Source organism: Triticum aestivum, chromosome 5D (assembly GCF_018294505.1).
Source record: "Triticum aestivum cultivar Chinese Spring chromosome 5D, IWGSC CS RefSeq v2.1, whole genome shotgun sequence".
Classification (NCBI taxonomy): domain Eukaryota; kingdom Viridiplantae; phylum Streptophyta; class Magnoliopsida; order Poales; family Poaceae; genus Triticum; species Triticum aestivum.
In genome coordinates, this window is record NC_057808.1 from 399,202,051 (window position 1) to 399,220,222 (window position 18,172).

At 45.1% G+C, this 18,172-nt stretch overlaps 1 protein-coding gene and 1 long non-coding RNA gene across 20 annotated transcripts; one reads left to right on the forward strand and one right to left on the reverse strand.

Annotated features, from left to right (window-relative positions):
- Window positions 1–2,470: 2,470 nt before the first annotated feature.
- Window positions 2,471–5,696, forward strand: LOC123122102 (ribosomal RNA small subunit methyltransferase). Of its 2 annotated transcripts, none has more exons than XM_044542240.1 (3): window positions 2,471–2,637; window positions 3,760–4,090; window positions 4,736–5,696. In XM_044542240.1, exons 2-3 carry the CDS (start codon window positions 3,782–3,784, stop codon window positions 5,483–5,485), a joined length of 1,059 nt encoding a protein of 352 aa, XP_044398175.1. In that variant the 5' UTR covers window positions 2,471–2,637; window positions 3,760–3,781; the 3' UTR covers window positions 5,486–5,696. The 2 variants fall into 2 exon arrangements, with proteins under 2 accessions (XP_044398175.1, XP_044398176.1); XM_044542241.1 differs by having other exon boundaries at window positions 2,474–2,637; window positions 3,770–4,090.
- Window positions 5,697–6,933: 1,237 nt separating this feature from the next.
- Window positions 6,934–13,020, reverse strand: LOC123122103 (uncharacterized). Of its 18 annotated transcripts, none has more exons than XR_006460066.1 (9): window positions 12,602–13,020; window positions 12,351–12,520; window positions 11,590–11,715; window positions 10,223–10,543; window positions 9,756–9,926; window positions 8,777–8,819; window positions 8,003–8,710; window positions 7,589–7,711; window positions 6,934–7,509 (listed from the first exon to the last, which is right to left on the reverse strand). It is a non-coding gene; the product is annotated as an uncharacterized lncRNA (long non-coding RNA). The 18 variants fall into 18 exon arrangements; XR_006460062.1 differs by having other exon boundaries at window positions 8,003–8,167; window positions 8,598–8,819; XR_006460068.1 differs by having other exon boundaries at window positions 8,003–8,167; window positions 8,598–8,710; window positions 8,783–9,926.
- Between the last annotated feature and the right edge of the window lie 5,152 nt (window positions 13,021–18,172).

The following is an 18,172-nucleotide window of genomic DNA, read 5'->3' on the forward strand; positions in this document are numbered from 1 at the left end:
CTGAACTGGTTTGTCAGCTATTAGTTCATGAACTCGGGACAGATTTTTGCTGAACGCTGCAGCGAATGCAGACGAGGTCCATCTGCACCAATGGTAGACAAAATACCAGTGTGAAGTTCACCGGTTCCTTGTAAATATGGGAAGTTCACCAGGTCATGCACAAGTGAGCAGCGCAATAAGAGCAACTCCAACGGGCGACCCAAATGGACGGCGTTTTTGTCCGTTTGGGTCAGCCGCCCACCCGCCGTCCGCCCTCTTTTAGTTTTGGGTCGGCAGTGCGCCCAACAGGTCGACCCATTTCATGACCGTGCGCGCTTTAGATTATGTCAGCGGCCATGCCGTCGCCCTGGTTTTGGCGCTCCAGCGCGCGGGGAAAGCGGCCTAGCGCGCGCTGGTTTTGGCGCTCCAGCGCGCGCGCCGCGGCCGGCGCTCGTTATAAGAAGGCGCTCCCTCCACACTTTGTCCGCCGCCCACTCGTCTCGCCCCCTCTCACTAGCCTCGCCGCCTCTGCGCCACCATGTCGATCCGTCGCCTGGGCGCTTCGGATTTTCGCGGAGTCCGCGAGCGCCGCTCCGGCGCCTTCTCCTCCGAGATCTGGTTTCGCGAGAAACGTCTCATCCTCGGCACCTTCGACGCCGCAGAGGAGGCGGCCCGCGCGCACGACGCGGCAGCGTGGCGCCTCCTGAGGCCTCGTCGGGATATGAATTTTCCCGACGTGTCGAGCTAGCGGGCGCAGGATCTGGCGCCTCTCCCGCGGCTTTTCACCGACGTGGATCGTCGTGTCCACCGGAGGCGGCAGCGTCGCCTCGCCATCGCCGAGATGGACGTGGAAGCCATGGTGGTGTGGCACGAACGCTTCCCGCAGGACATCGTCGACGAGCGCCAGTTCTACAAGCAAAGGAGATTGGAGAGGGACGCGAGGAGGACGGAGCGAGCCGCCTATCGGGAGGACAAGCGTTCGCGGAAGCAGGCCGCTCAATTGAAACTGAAGCTACGAGAAATGTCGGGTTGGGACTTTGAAGACGAGCAGCATGCTGACGCCTACATTCAGACGTCGGAGGAGGACATTACCGAGTCGGAGTCAGAAAGCGACGAGTAGTGGTCTTTTTTTTTTATCTGTGTACGCTAGAACTATCTATGTATCCATTTTTATCTGAAAAAAATGGCCGGCGGCGTCGGCGACGAAGCAGGCGGGCGAGGGTGTGCTGTTTGATGTGAAGAGGCCAATCCAATGTGCCACCGACCAGCGGGCCCGGTGAGCAAAGAGGGCGAGCGCGCGCGCGTCCGTCACGTGTCCGCGCCGACGCAAATCAGGCTCAAAAATGAGTCGAAAATGGATCGGTAAGCGGACGAAAGCGGACGCGCGTCCGTTTGGGTCGGCGCGTTGGACCGACTTTTTTATCTGCGACGACCCAAACGGACGGTCGCGGACGAAATGATCGCCCCATTGAAGTTGCTCTAATGCATCCAACATGGCAGCTCGTCATTACGGTGATCTGAACAGATCTGTACAAATTTGCGGCTTTTGTTTAAATTCAGCCAACGAGATGTCACGGCAAACCCTCCTAGACACAAGCAAAATGACTGACTAGATGAGAAAGTTTATCCTCTCTTTCCCCGCAAAAAAAAGTTTATCCTCTCTTAAGACAGTAAAATCATGCTTGATATGTTTACCACCTTTGCCCCTCTGTCTTCTTGCTTCTCTAGCTTTAGAAGGGTGAAGCGGTGATTGGTGTGTTCAGGTGGTTTGATGTATGTTCTTACCAGACCTTTTATTGAATAATTAATAAAGATGGTTGTATGCATCGATTGATGGAGAGACCAGGGGTTTTAACCTCCTTTTCCAAAAAAAAAAAAAGTTGGAGCGGTCAATGATTGTCATATGCATTCACAAACTGTTCTGCATAGGGAAACCCTCTTTATACAAGAGAAGAAACCGAACTGTTCAATGATTGTCCTGCAGTCACAAAAGCATTCACCATATGTATGAATCATAAAGCTCCTAAAAATTCATATAGGATTCAATGTTGTGAATCAAATGACCAAAATAGAAAAACTCCTAAGAATTCCAGTCCTCCAAAATTGCCTTGAAAATCCCTTGAATCAAATGAAGCACATGTCATTTCGCCAGTTTTCATTTCTCCTTTCTTAAATGCCAAGTTAAGGTACCTGTGTAGTGCCTTCAATTTTTAAAATCTAAAGCTTCTGTAGCTTTTTCCATACGTAACATATTACATTACATTTCTAGAACCAAAATTTGGTATTTTTCTGGAACCATTTGATACTTTTAATACATTAATTATATTTTTAGATATTTGCCGAATACGTTTCAATTTGAACTACAAGTATATAAAAAATGGGCTATAAATACAGGCAAAAAAATCATATTTAGGATACGGCCCAGCGGCCCAGCCCAGTTAAGACAGCCGCCCAGCCCAGTTAAGAGGGAACCAGTAACCTAGTTCCTCAACAGCCCATCCTTTCCCTCCCCGTTTCGTTCCTCTCGAGCTCCACAACAGGCGGCGGCGGCAGTCCGGCGGCAAGCCGACGACGAGCTCCTCCTCCTTCCTCACTGACTCCGCGTCGTCCTCGTCCCCGAATACCCTTCACCCTCAGCCCCTCTCACGCAGCACCAAGGTATGATCTCAGCTCCGATGTTCCTGCAGTGCCATCGATGTATGTGTCGCAGCTCGAGGGCATGCAGGATCGAGCAGTAGCTCGCCGGAGGCAAGCCGGTGGTGGCTAATCCGGTGCTCCGGCCCCTCTACCCTCCCCCCTCTCTCATATAAATTTCTATCTAATGGGCAGCTACCCTCCCTACACTACAAGCATATCTGTTTTGGTGTTCTTCTTCATGATATTAATATGTAATCTGTACCTTGGCCATGTTTAGGAAAAAAATCAAAACATCAAACTAATTTGTTGTTCATACTGCATAGTAAATAACTATTTATCATTATTATTTTTAAATCAGTCAAACGTATCCCCGTATTGGCACTTTAAAGAAATGACGAATTTACGTATCCGTATCGGCCTAATACCGATACATGTATCCTGTATCTTTTTGTCCTTCTTAATCACCTACGGTTTGAGTTGCGCACAGTTTTGAACTAGGTTTGTTTGAGAGTTAGAAAATTAATCTAGAATTTATTTCTGAAATAGATATCAAACTGACAAGTAACTTTTTCCAATGGCTTGACACTTGTTGTTTTAAGATTTAACACCCATTCCTCTTCTAGAAATAGATATCAAATTGACTAGTTGTACGCTCATGTTTATTATACTCGTCCATCATTTTGATTCCAAATGGTGTAGCAAGCCCCAAAATTCCTACAAAACTGATATATTCACCTAACAGTGATACTGACATGCAGGATCATTTTTGTTTGATTTGGCTTAAATGTTTACCCGTGTTCTATTTATTTTTTTACAAACTGTGAAATATGTTGCCTCTTTTTGGCCTCCTTTTGTTAGAATCATGTCGCTGTTGGTGCGCTCAGTTTGCTTCATAAAATTGCTACATGTGTAGTCTAGGGATAAGGTTGCAGCTAGTACAGATTTGCTTTGTTTTGTCTCAAACATAGTACTTTTGCTTCCTTTGCTTAGAATCCTTTCAGGAATATAGTTTTCTGTAAGTATGATGGTTTTCCTCTTCAGTAACCTGCTTCTTTCTTCCGAAATTTTCCCGAAAAAATGAATTTCGCCCATTTTGTTCGGGACCGGTAAAAAACTCTAAACGAAATCCAAAACCTTGGCCAGGATACCCCAGAATAATACCACCATGGCCGGTGGCAAGATCCAGAAAAAGCGCCACGGTGGCGGCGGCGCGCGGCTGCAGGGTGGGATCCCGTTCGAGAAGTCCAAGGGCCAGCACATCCTGCGGAACCCGGCGCTGGTGGACTCCATCATCGCCAAGGCGGGCCTCAAGCCCACTGACACCGTCCTCGAGATTGGGCCTGGAACGGGAAATCTCACCAAGCGGCTGCTCGAGGCCGGCGTCAAGGCCGTTGTCGCCGTCGAGCTCGACCCGCGGATGGTTCTCGAGCTGAGCCGCCGGTTCCAGGGCCACCCCCTCTCCTCTCGCCTCAAGGTACAAGAGCTCTCCTTTGTGGCTCCTATTTTTCTCATATTTGTGGAAAATTTGTTTTTCGGAAATAATTCAGTGCTAGGTTTGTGATGTGCTGCTGTATCTGTTTTCTACTGTGCTTGCTATTATGTGTAACGGGTAACTCATTGAGCTGAACTATTATGTGTCTTAGCAGTGCCATTCTGTTTTTTTCCCCTAGTAGCTGAGTTAGTAAGTGCTACATAGTGATTCTTCCTGTCAACCCAGAGCAATAGCAATACATGTATGAGTGAGTTTTGCGTCTACACCAACTGACAACTTCCATATTCTTGATTGTTAAAGTTACTAGCCACTGTTGCATATTACTGTGAATAATTGTACCACAATACTGTATGACTGATCAGCTAATATAGGGTACTATTGGTGTTTTAGGAGAACTAAGATTGTCTTGATACGATGAACATGATTTAGTTTGAAAGTAAACTGCAATTTTTGTTTATAATAAATAGTGATGAATGAGTTAAGGTAACAGGTGACTATCAGAGGGGGAGACAAAATGAAAAACAATCAAGCTTATTTCAAGTCCACTCTCTTTCATCAATCTTCAGTTTTAATTTGAACCAAATGTTTTGTTAATAAAAATGAATTTTCTTGTGAACCATAATGCAGGTTATCCAAGGAGATGTTCTTAAATGTGATCTTCCTTACTTCGATATCTGCGTGGCAAACATCCCGTACCAGATATCATCCCCCCTTACATTCAAGCTTCTGTCACACCGTCCGATCTTCAGGTGTGCTGTGATCATGTTTCAACGTGAATTCGCCATGAGACTTGTGGCACAGCCCGGAGACACTCTGTACTGCCGTCTGTCAGTGAACGTGCAGCTCTTATCTCGCGTCTCACATCTGCTGAAGGTTGGGCGGAATAACTTCAGGCCTCCACCTAAGGTAGATTCCTCAGTTGTGCGTATCGAGCCAAGGAAGCCCCTCCCTCCTGTCAGCTTCAAAGAGTGGGATGGACTCGTGAGGATTTGCTTCAATCGGAAAAACAAAACGCTGGGCTCCCTTTTCAAGCAGAAGCGCGTCCTTGAGTTGCTAGAGAAGAATTACAAGACAATGCAGTCGCTCCAACTCGCCCAAGATTCTGGAACGGGCGAGGAGAAGATGTCACCCTACGATGTCGCGTTGCTGGCCAATATGGTGGAGGACCTGAGCATGGAGACCAGTGACGAGAAAGAGGATGATGACATGGAAATGGATGACGCTGACGCGGCAGATGGCCGCACTAGCTTCAAAGAGAAGATTATGGGTATATTGCAGCAGGGTGATTTTGCAGAGAAGAGGTCTTCCAAGCTGAGCCAAGTTGATTTCCTCTACCTGCTGTCTCTGTTCAACAAGGCAGGTATACATTTTTCGTGAGGGCCTGGTTAGCCAGCTAGCTTGAGACGGATCCTGAAAAGCATGCTTATTTTTTGGTTTATTATATGTTATGTAAAAGTCCTATATATAAGTCAAAAGTCATCTACGTGATATTGTGCTCTGAAACATTTTTGACACCGTCGATTTTGCCCCAGCTTTAGAGAAGTCGAATAACTGCAATGAAAGATGTCCAAACGGTTTGATAGCATTATATGCCCTTGCTGAGGGTGTGAAGCGGATGTATGTATTGTTTGTTTTGCCTGCTCAAAATGCAAGTATAGTTGCCATTTCAGTATTTCGTATTCAGAATCGAGCTGAAGTATCAAATCTCTCGTTTACTACAATGTTGGCACAGGAAGAGGTAAACCATCATATCATCACCACATATTATGTTATGATGATGTACTCATGTTATACCTTGATGTCGCCTTCTTGCGACCTAGTTTGTGGAAGCTTGCAAGAAGGCGACATCAAGGTCAGACTACTTCCCTCGCTGCCCCGATGACTATGCGGAAGTGTACAGCAACCCCTCAAGGATCAACCGCGAACTAAACTGGACAGCCCAACACAGCCTCAGGATTGTGTGGACATGGCAGAAGAAGCACCGGAGCGGCTATTGGCCACCTCAGGCTATGATCATCGGTTACACATAATTTATACTAGCCAAGCCCGCGCGGCGGCACGCCGCGCCTATTGATACGTCATGTGAGAAATTTTGTGTACAGCGATATTAAATTTTATCTTTTAATTATTTTATTAATTATTCAGTTCTTGCTTGTTCACTATATTTTTTATTTTATTCTGGTGTATATGTACAAAAATCATGTTGTTTGAATCTTTCAAAAAGAAAGGTTCTATTAAATAAAAAGAGACGGTACATTGTGCATAAATTGAATACATGTTGATATTGCATGATAATTTTTGATTCTTTGTTAATACACAATGTCCTTGTTTGACCGCCTGCTGGATTGTGCTGGTGATAAGATGATATAGAGCTAAGTTGTTACTTTGTGTTGAAATTATATAGTACATGGTAAAAAGAAAACTCATGTATTATTTCTTTGATTGTTTGATTGGTTGCTAGTTTGGACATCATTTCTTTTCACGGGTGCACGAAAATTGTTGAAATGTGTAATTGGGTTGATCAGTTATATGGAAGCATTGTTTTGTGTTTTAGTTTTTCTTTAACTCCGATGTATTAGTATTTATTTATCTTCTAAAAGAAAAACTCAAAAAGCACAAACCAAGACGGAGTCAGTCTACCGCCGGTTACTAATCAGCACTAGCTGTTGGGGCGCGCCATGGCGCGCCGCCTGAGAGGTAGCTCGGGCGGTGCCAGATGGAAAAGCGCCCCTTTCAATTTCCTGTCATATATTTGGACATGCAAGTGCTGATAGCCTATCAAACTTATTATAGTAAATCATAATTGCAATGCAGAGCACGCTGTGTGTAGTGTAGGCAGCGCATCCTTTCATTTTCTTTTTTGCGTTGTTAGTAGCAAATGTACATGCAAGTGATGAGGGCCTTATAAATGTATTATATTATACTTTCAGAAACAATTTGAGATGCCATCACAGGCAATGCACAGCAATGTATTGCAGCCATGAGACTTGCCAGTGAAGAGCAGCTGCTCATCTGCACCATCGTCAAGGCTCTCCAGGCCATACTAACTCTGCTCGCCATCATAGTAGTCCACAGTCCACACCCCTCTAACGGGCATCGTAGAAGAAGTAGTGGTCGTCGTTGTAGACACCAGGGGTGTCCAGGACGGAGGGCGCAATGCAGAACCGGAACGCTGGCGTCTCGTCGATGGAGAATTCCCTGTTGCCGTAGTCCAGCTGGTCGTTGCGCTTGCCGTCAAGGCCCACACCGCACTGCCACATCGTCTTCAGCAGGCGGAGGTTGTGCGCCGCGCTCCCCTTGCGCGACCAGAGCACCTGATCAGGACCTTCCTGATCGTTTTACATGTGATTTTGATCAACATGGCCATCATAGAACCAAATATCTCCCAACAATCCAATATGCTACAATAGCAAGGAACATCTACTAAGTAAGAACTCTGGAAGAAGAAAGAAACTAATTAGGCGGGGAATGATGTCTTACAGCTAGTGGATGCTAGCATCTTGGAGTTGCCATGCTCCACACCCCTTACACCGCCCCCTGCTCCACGCCTTCCAGGCACGGCTGCTACTCCTCCTTGGCAAGATGTTTAAGCAGAGTTACAGCCTAAAACAGAATTCGTACACACATGTTTTGTGAGAAGATAGGCCTAAGGATCATTTACAGGCAGTTATAAGCAAATAGGTACAATACATTTTCCACTAATACATACACAAATTATAAGGCTACAAATATACGAGTATCATATATTATTAACACCAGTTTTGTTACTTAGAAATCAGAACACAGAGAAACAAAATGGGGGATAAAATCACACCCACCAATTCCAAGGGAAGATAAAACATGAATGGACAAACACATCTGTTGGAAAGGATATAAATTAGAGTATAGAATCACCTTGTAAGCCAGTGATTCCCATCACGCTGTGATGGGAAGGAGGTCGGGAGAACGGCGCAGCATGACGAGCCCTATCCATGCCGACTGTAGCCCTCGACCTGATGATATGCAGCCCCTCGTTGCACTGTGTTTTGTGTGCCACACAGACCATCCCTCCGGTGCTTACTATTCACATAGAAACAAAAACTAAAGCACATATATGCATGTTATTAACATCAGGAAGATCTATATGTAAAACTTATATACTGCATATTCTCTTGACATGTAGAAGTAATATTCCAAAAAGGATAACATAAAAAGCAAAGAAAATTGGCAGTAAAAGAAATAGCTAGTTAGCAAATAATTTCATTTTTATGACAAGCTAAATAGAGATGGATAATATTGTGTCCATCTATATTTCATTATGCCAACTTGGATTTGCATATATGTCACATAGTTACCAATATGACTTTTTCTTCAACAGATAAATACGTTCATCTAACTGTAAGGATTGATAGTCCGCCACAAGTATAAACATTACTATCTAGTAAGATATTTTCAGTCTTTTTGAAAGGAACCAAGCCGTTTTCAGTTGACAGTTTATACAAATACATACCCAGACACCTGCAAAGTTGCCGGAATTCCCCGTTCGATTCAGTGCTACTTTAGAATTAGAAGAAATTGTGAGGCAGATCACAGTTTTTGTTGGGCTAATGCCATTCTTTTATCCTACACCATGAAGCTGCAAAGATTAGAGACATACAACACATTTCTGAATTTAATTAGCATGACTACCTGTACCATAAATCCTTCCTGCGTGTTGATAAAATTACAACACCTGCGGGAAGATAACGCAGACATCAAAAAGAGGCCAAGACATGGACTGGATTTGATATGTACATGTCAATAAAATGAGTGATATATATGGAAAACAGCAAAACGAAATTAAGTAAAAAGAAACGCTGCTATATTCCATCAATACATATTTCTAAAACTGAAATATAACCGTGCCCAATGGGAGGGCCTTGACGAGATGCTGGCCCTCTCCGCCGCATGCGACGTCGCCATCCCCCCGGAGTTGTAGGTCAAGGAGGAGGTCATGGAGGAGGTCAAGGAGGGGCCGACGATGAGCACCCTTCGTGGCATTGGTGGGCCAGTCCTGGACGTGGACGGACATGGTGCCGTGCACGCCGGAACACGTCCGTGCCGCCCGTGTGGGTGGGCGCCGTTCCCGCCACTGGAAGAGGTGTTGCAGGCGCCTCCGGCCTTGCAGCCGCTGCAGGGGCAGCCTGCCCACCTATGAAAGCCACCACCGTACATCGACCTCACCATGCATGACGAAGAGGAGGACGGCGACGGCATCGAAGACGACCACGGCAGCGGCGTCAAATCTATCTTTTTTTTATTTGAGTGATCTGGGTCCATCTATGATTGTTCATACGGGATGCAATTTTATCCTGCAACTGTTTTTACTGCAATATTTCAAAACTGACGCTGATGCAACAAATGAATGATATATCTGGGCCAAAAGAATTCGATACTTAGAATTTGTATGGATAAAATACAAAATATGCAATCAATATATGGAGATCATTACCACATGGCACATGTGGTAGGCAGGCAATTCAAACTTGATGAAAATAAATATTGAGATCGTTGTAACTTCACAAGCATTCAGGATCAAATTAGATACACTAAAGATATGAAATAATTATAATACCAGGTTTGACATCAGTAAAATTAACTCTTGAATAATGAAACTCTGAATCAGTACCAAGATGAATATCTTTTGGAAGAAATGAAGGATCCCAGCGTTCCAATTCCTCCGCCCAAGTATAATGCAGAACAGCTGGACACACTATTAATAGAGGGCCCTCGTCCTTTAAGCAACAAGCTATTGCAATTGCCAGCATTTAAATAAATGAGAACATACTGCTTCCCCATTCTGTTCAAGAAAATAATACTGCTTCAACATGGAAAAAATATTACGCTCAAAAGCAGATATGATGATTTCTTAATAAGGTCTAACAAGCAAGTGCTATATAATTAACTGTTCAGTAAAATAGACATAAAATTCCTATCCGTTATTGCCCAAAACGTATTGATGCAAGCTCAATATCAGTGTGCTCAATATCGATATGCTAATTCACTGTATTTTGCATTTGTAACACCATGGAACAAACAATTTTCTGCATATAAACTATCCGCACGATAGTTATACACAAAATACAATATGCTCACCTGGTTAGTCTTGCCAAGCCCATCTCATCTGTAATAAGGCAGCGCCCTTGCCTCCGAAGCCCAAATTTGACACCTTCAAGTTGGAAGGGTAGAAGTGCATCTCGTAATCGACGTGGCAGCTTCATGAGAAGCTCGTCAACTTCTTTATCAGAAGCAATTTGTGCCAGCATTTCGAACAGCATGGCTTGTTCTATAAGGTATATCTTGCACAACAACGCCAGTCAACTTCTTCAAGCATTGCAACACCAGCTCATAGTGCACAAGTTTAAAGACAGAAGAAACATGCCCGCTTTGACTTTGTGTTGTGGAGAATGGTATAGCCTACCAACAATAAGAGGGAAGAATATCAGTTTAGATTCTAGACCAAAAGGCTTATCATCCAGAAAAGGGACTAAGAAGTAAGAACCAGATGAACATAATTATTACAGCAGAAGATTATTTTATGCTTAAAAGCATCCACAAATTATTCGATCCCCAAAAGGATTACTCTAAAATGTGATATAATCACCATTTACTCCCTTCAGTCCTATAAAAGTGGCCATTTCAGACATCTTAATTAGCGATCTTCAAAATACAAAAATGTATATTGCGAAAGTACTTTCCGAAACAGATTCACACATAGGATTTTCAAGTATCTAACCTAAACATTTTGCAAAGATATTATCAATCAAAATTTCAATAGTTTGACTATATATCCTTGTCCAAAGGTATGTTTTACAGAACAGCGGATACTGTGAAGATAATTTAGTTCCAAGGCTTGATTGTAGCATAAAATTATAACATGGTAAATTTTGAGAAAGATCAAGCTTCAGTTTCAGGCTTTAATCACTTGGTCACTAATTTCAGAAAAAAGAAAGACAACGGCCAGTGGTCACCAGATGAACAAGGTTAGGAATCCTTTGTGCCTGCTAGTTCAGAAAAACTAATACACCTAAATGGAGGAATGGTCAAGCACAAAGTCCCACTATGAAGTCTGCCCTATGTGATCTAAGCACTTCAGGAATCAATCCACCTATAACTTATGCCTCTTTTCATTCTACCATTTAGAGAGAAAAATCAGGAAGTAAAATCCCAGTACATGGAACTTACAAGGGAATAACAGCTTCAAATTCGTCGCTCTGACCTCTCGTCACACAGCTCATAATACAATGGGAAAAGGTCTACACCAACAGAAAAAGCATAGTGATATGCCACAAAAATCTAACCTATCTTGTGAGCAATCTATCAATCACAAAAAAAGAAAAAAGAAAATGAGCCTCAAAGAAAGTCAAGACATAGGAGATAAAAAAGTAATGAAACAGAATATGAGTCTCCTAGAATCACTTGACCAGCTCAAAAAATAAAGAGCCACACGAAGCTATTCTCACCTGATATAGCTTGGTTGCTCACACTCGCATCCATCCAGCGAGTCCTGCAATTCAGAGCCGCGAGTGGCAGCCGACCCCTCTGTCCACCAACGAGGCCAGCAAGTCGTAGAGGAAGCCGGCGACCTGCTGTCACTCACACACACATACAACATGAATTTTGTCAGTATTTGCACACACACACACACTCAATTTCAGAGATGGCTAGAGAAGCAAAGTTTTTGACAAGCTGAAACTGAAATATAAACAATGCATTTAAGCATAAGGAGAGGCCATTTTTAGTATGATGAGGCTGATAACAATTGTGACAATAAACATAACTGAAACATAGAATAAAACATGAACAATTTGTTTAGCTGACCACCCAAGCTTTATTTATTTAATTGACCACACAAGTGCTGATAACAATTCCTCCATTATATACATGATGTTCACGACATGAGCAAGCACAGAACTATCAATCACTACAGGAGCAAGCACCAAGCACGCACAAAGAGGAGCACCAAGCATTCTGAAGTCTGAACATCTAGATTCTAGAATAAAAACAATCTACAAAGCACCAAACACGTACATAAGAATTGTCGATCACTACGGGGAGCTAGCACATAACTGCAGATTCTAGCTCATAATAGGAGCAAGCACAAAGCACTAAACTGCAGAGGACGGAGAAACTACAGAGGATAGCACAAGTGCCATCTCTGACGACTTCGCCGCTGGCGGCATGAACCGCGTACGGGTACAGGATGGCGGCCGCGGGATCTTACTTCTGAGATGGTTAGACCGTCCATGAATTCTTCCAGTCCGAGGCCGCGGCGAGGAGGCCCATGCGCGCGCTGCCGGTGTGCCGGTGCCCGACGACCGTGCTCTCATCGTCTTGCGCTTGGGTCCCGGTCGCCCTCCTCGTCTATGGAGACAAGAGGCTGCTGCACCAAATCTGAGAGAGACGAAAATAGAGGCGAGGATCAGAGCTCGAGCGGAGTAGAGAGGAGGAGGAGGGGGCAGAGGATGAACTCACAGGTGCAGAGAAGACACGGCCCAACGCACCGCGTGCACCTCATGGCCATCGGGCGTGGGAGGACCGTCCATGAGGCGGAGCCACGCGGTGGGGCGACGAAGGGGACTGAGATGAGCCGTCGGAGGCCGCCAGAGCCTCGCCGGCGACGAAGGGGACGCTGCGTCGAAACCCTAGCTATGGCTGAGGGTCGGGAGCGAGCGCGGAAAACCTCTCGTGACGGATTTGGACGGATGGGAGGAAGGAGCGGTGAGAGGGGTGGTCTTTGGTGTGCCACCCGCCGCCGGGACTCACCGGAATCGGCCGGCATGGGTGGTGGCGGCGGCGGCGAGGGGTTGCAAGAGGAGAGAGAGCTAGCGAGACAGGAGACGAGAGGGCTTGCGTTTTTAACTTTTCTCTTCGACACAGTAAAATCCACATGGCATAGGCGAGGAGGCGCCCTTACCGCGACTGTTAAAGGGTTGTATATTCTCCATGAAGTGCAAACAATTTGTAGTAGTTATTATTTTTACGCTTCTATATTAAACTCATGGGCATCATGATCAAAATTAACCCAAAAACTTGATGGTCAAGCACAATAAACATGGCGAGTTGTATACCTTTGAAAACATAATTGTTGAAGTCAGGACATTCTGGTCGGTCCTACTGGTGAGTTATCTCATGTTAGCATATGTGCAGTCAAGTTTAGACAACTCCTTTTTCAAAGATTTACATCGAAGCTTTGCTTTTTTTTTAGAAATGGAGGAGGACCCCAGCCTCTGCATTTGGACGATGCATGCAGCCACTTTATTAATTATTCACACAAGACCTTACAAAGTCATACAAGAGTAAGACTAAAGCCACAGTCTAGGCAACATCTGTCGCTACTCCTATCCAGTTGATGAAGGAATGTTGATAGTCTGGGCCTAATACCAAACAAACCTCGCAGCCAAACCTAACATCTAAGACCTGAGGTCCCAACCAGGACGCCTACCGGGTATGAGGCCGCGGCAGCCACCTACCACCAATCCATCTTTAGTGTTGTACTGCTGCATGTACCTTGCCCCAGGGGCGGAGCCAGAAAATTTGGCCAATGGGTTCACTCAATACCTCATTGTAAGGATTTTGTATGGGTTAATTAAGTGTAACGTTCAATTTTATACTAACTTACAATAGGGGCATGTCACTTAAAAGACATGTGGCGAGTAGAAATATGATATTGATTATCACATATGGCAGTTACATATAAAAGTGGAGAGTGCAAGACATACCGATTGTGTAAAATCATAAAATCCCTTGTTGACATATTATAAACAGAGTAGCACCAAAATAACTTCATAGCTTCGAGTGCAGCTTCTCATCTTCCTAAAATATATTGGAGAAAATGACAAGTTACTTTGACAAGTTCAAAATAATACGATCAACCGAAAGAGGCATATAAAGAAGTGATATTAAGCTTAATTCGACTCTGGGTTTTTTGGAAGATCAGTTTGCTTATCATGGGCAACCTGAATTGATTGATCTTGATTCATCAAAGCATCACATTTTTTACCGTTATAGTATGAAAGCTTTTTTCTTTGTGGGGGATATTATGAAAGCTATTAACATTACCTTTACCCACATGGGTATTTTGTCGCCTTTTTTTTGTTCCAATTGCTCCAACCTTTAGTTGCAAGTGCATCACTCCCAGCTTGTATCTAATTGTAATCACTAATTCCGATCAGCCAAATCATATGGCAGATCATCTAAACTACTTTCTCTATGCATAGAAAGCCTTGGGAGATTATTTGCAACAGTGACATTTGATGTACTTTGCTTACATTGAGTGGCCATAAAGTGCCTGCAGCATTATCTGAATCCGATGATCGATTTATTACTGGAAAACATCGCTCTAATCTACACCAATTAAAGTTCAGGAAAAAGCAACTAAAAAACTTAGGGCAAAGAGTAATGCCATCATCCAGTGTACTAGGCTCCAACACATGTACAAGGGTGATGATGTGACCTCGTCAACTTCAATTTGGACATCAATTGTCAGCCGCTGCCGCCGGCCGACCTGCTGTTGCCGGCTTGCCGCTGCAATGGAGAGGCGAGGAGACGAGATCGAAAGAGTTGCCGGGTTGGGAAACAAATTGGAGGAAACGAGAGGCGTGCGGCGTGCGGCGTGCGGCGTGCGTACCTGGTATGGAATCGAGCGGTCGAGGACTGCGTGGATGTCATCGTATGGCATTACATTTACCTCTGGGCTTTGTTTTGTTTTTTGTGAAATATCTGTATCATTCTGTGGGCTTTTGGTTGGACTACTGATGTTATAAAGAATTTATTATTATGGGCTGAGAGGCTTCTGGCGGGTGCGTGCTAGCTTGATGGGTTCAGCCGTAATTTCCTATTGGGTTCATGCAAGTGCCAACGTGTATACATGTACGTGGCGTGAAAAATCTGTTGGGTTCATCTGAACCCAACACCTACATGCAGGCTCCGCCGCTGCCTTGCCCGGTCTAACTGCCGTTGACGCCACCACGACGCCAAACAACGCCCCCATCCTGCGCTCGTCCATCATCACACGCCCACTGGCGAGACCCCGCTGCTCCATGCCGCTGAGACCCGTCGTTGTCAACATGTCAGATACCACGCCGCTCCTCCTCTTGTCCCCTCCAGCTAACACTTGCTTCAAAACGATGCCCCCAGGAGGAAGAACGACATCGAACGTCGCCATCGTCCGATCCGGTAGACCCAGATCTAGGGTTTCCCCCGAAACCTTCCGATCAGGTTGACGTGACCTGCAACAACGATGCCTCGAGAAGGGAACAACGTCCGAGACGCCGCCATCGTCCGCCATGACCGCAGTCAGGCGCGATTTTCACCGGAAGCCACATCGTCCCGATCTCGCGGTTGGCTGGAACCGAGTGGAGTCTCGCCACGAAGACGAACGTCGCCGTCGGTAAACCGGCGGAGATCCGACATCTCCTCACCTGTCCCTCCACGCGCCGCCGGTCGGCGGAAGGCCACCTCGCGGCGGATCCGATCGGGGCGTTGGATCCGCAGTCGCCGCCGCCACCATCTCCGCGCAGATCAGGCACCCCGTCGGATGGGGCGCTGCCACCGCCGCCGTCCATCTCAGGGCCGCCGCTCCGCCGGCTTATGGCGCTTCGGCCACCGCTGCACGGCAAGGGATCGCCGCCCCAGCCGCCGCCTTCGGATCCCACGAGAAGGGCCGCCCCTGCCGCCTCTGATGAGATCTCATCGCATCCACCCGCCCAGGTGCCTTCGGCGTCGGGCCCGCCACCACCGCGGCCCTCGCCGGCGGCAGCGGCGGCAGAGGGAGGCGCGAGAGGAGGCCTGCGGCGCTAGGGTTCGGGAGCCCCTGGCGTCGCCTAGGGGGAGGCGACGCGAGGGGGAGTATATTCTCTGATTGCGTTCCTGACCATTTGTTTTCCATCGAAGCTTTGCTTGGTTCTTCGATTGTGTCTTGCACTCTTGCATACTCTAAAGAATCTGAATAGCGCAAACGGTACTTGTCTCCTACCACTAAAACCAGATATCTCGAATCTGACTGTGGTTCATTGCACTTCTATAGTACGTAATTACTTAGAAGTACTTTGCACAGAATACTGGCAAAAGCGATTCGACAAGTGAATAGAAAAAGAGATACTGCTGATCTTAAACATGTCTCAAGAAGCAAACGCTTCAAACCTAAAGAAGAATCAATGAGAAGTATGTCCGGACATACAGCAAGCCCTAAGGTGAACCGAAGTACTGGGAAGCCAAACACCGCAGGCTTCAGAAATTAATTTGTAAACATATTTAAGTGGAAGGCGCCAACATGACATATTCCAATGGAGCACCAGTTTCAGTATCAGCAAGAAACACCGCAGCCTACTGTTAAGATCCATCTTTTGAAATGATGACATAACCATTCCTTCTGCTGCAAAGTCACTTCCTAGAATAAACAAAGCAAAATCTCCTACCCCTAGGTGTAATCCCATCATTATGAACTCATGCACCCCCATTAATCTGTACGTGCCATAACACCATTAGGTCCCAATTCTCCATGGTAGGAACAACATTTGAGCTCATCTTTTCTCTACCAGCCAAGGTGTTCCAAATTTGCCAACGTCTTGACAGAATTAAACAAAGTTGGAAATACTTGATTAGATAAAAAAAGCCTCTATCCGTTGTCCCCGCCTACCCTTGGTGAGGGAATAAAACTAACTAAAAGTGTGACTTAGCACTCATCAGCCATATCAGGCAACGGGAATAGCAGCAGCCGATACACATAAGGGCTCTGCTAAAAATCAGGACTGATTTTTAGTGAAGTCTCGGTCGATTTGTTGACCGTTAGATCTTTGTGTTGCTTTAGGATCTGTGCAACCCTGTTGTTTCTTGTATATCAGCCTACTTAGGGAACGAACTAGCTGGGCCTGTTTTTTTGTCTATGTTTTTTTCGTCGGGGCAGGCTTCAGGTGGTGGGCTGGGCGGAGGTCCTTTTTCTTTGTGCGTTGGGCTTTATTTTGCCGGTTGTTCTACAAGGTTTAGGTCCGTTTCTTTTTTCTTTTTGATTTTTTTCTACAGGATGGGAACGAACAGGTAGAGTGAAGTGACTTGTGTGTGTCTTTTTGTTCTTCAGTTAGTAGCAGTTCATAGGTCTCGACTTTTTCTATTTTTTCTATCATTATTTTTATTATTTATTTATTTTTTCTCTGTTTAGATTCATACAGGACTGTTAAAACTCAGTCGACTCCCTGGCCGTTAGATCATTGTTGCTTCAAGATCTATGTAACTATGTCTGTCTTATATTGAAATCGGTTGCTTAGGTGCGTGATGGGTCAATTTCCTTTTCTTTTGTTGTTTCTTTTCTCTCGTGTTTGCCAAATATGCGCTATGGGCTGGGCTTGAGAGGTTTCTTTTTTGTCTTGTTTTGGGCTTAATTTTTCAACGGGGAAACAAACCGTCCAAAGAGGGGGTGGGGAAGCGGTTGAGAATCTTTTTTAATATTTTATTTGCTTTTAAGTATTTTAAATGATTATTTCGTCTATGTTCCTTGTCATGTTTGAATTTCTTTTTACATTTTGTATTTTCTCCTTTTCTCTTGCTTTTCTTTTTTTCTTTTCCTTTTTTATTGTTGTTTTCAAACCTTTTTTTTGCACGAACCTTATTATTTTTTTATTTTCTTAACTAATCAACACGTTTTATTTTTGAAAATTGACAACATCGTCATCTGGTTGGACAATCTCCCTAACTTCACCGACTGTAAATCAATTGTTCTTTGTCGGGGGAGGGGATAGTTGCATGTTTATCACTAGGCACATAACTACAAGTGTTGCACCCCGACGTAACGACATGCCCTCAATGCGGCTGCAACTATGTGGAGTTTTGTCGGGGAAGTGGAAAATTGTTTGTGTGCCACTAGGCACATAACTGCAAGTGTCGTATTCTGACTGAAATTTTGTGGTGTTTAGTCGGGAGGGGCACTTGCATGCATGTCACTGGCCATGCAACTGCAAATATCTCCCCTACGGCAATCGCATATCTTCAACGCGACTACAACTATGTGGTGTTTTTGTCGAGGAAGGGGCAGTTGCATGCATGCAACTA

Bases quoted from the DNA above. Each gene is read 5' to 3' on its own strand.
- LOC123122102 (XM_044542240.1), top strand. From the start codon at position 3,782: ATGGCCGGTGGCAAGATCCAGAAAAAGCGCCACGGTGGCGGCGGCGCG. The intron at 4,091-4,735 runs GTACAAGAGCTC...ACCATAATGCAG, and splicing joins CCCTCTCCTCTCGCCTCAAG to GTTATCCAAGGAGATGTTCT.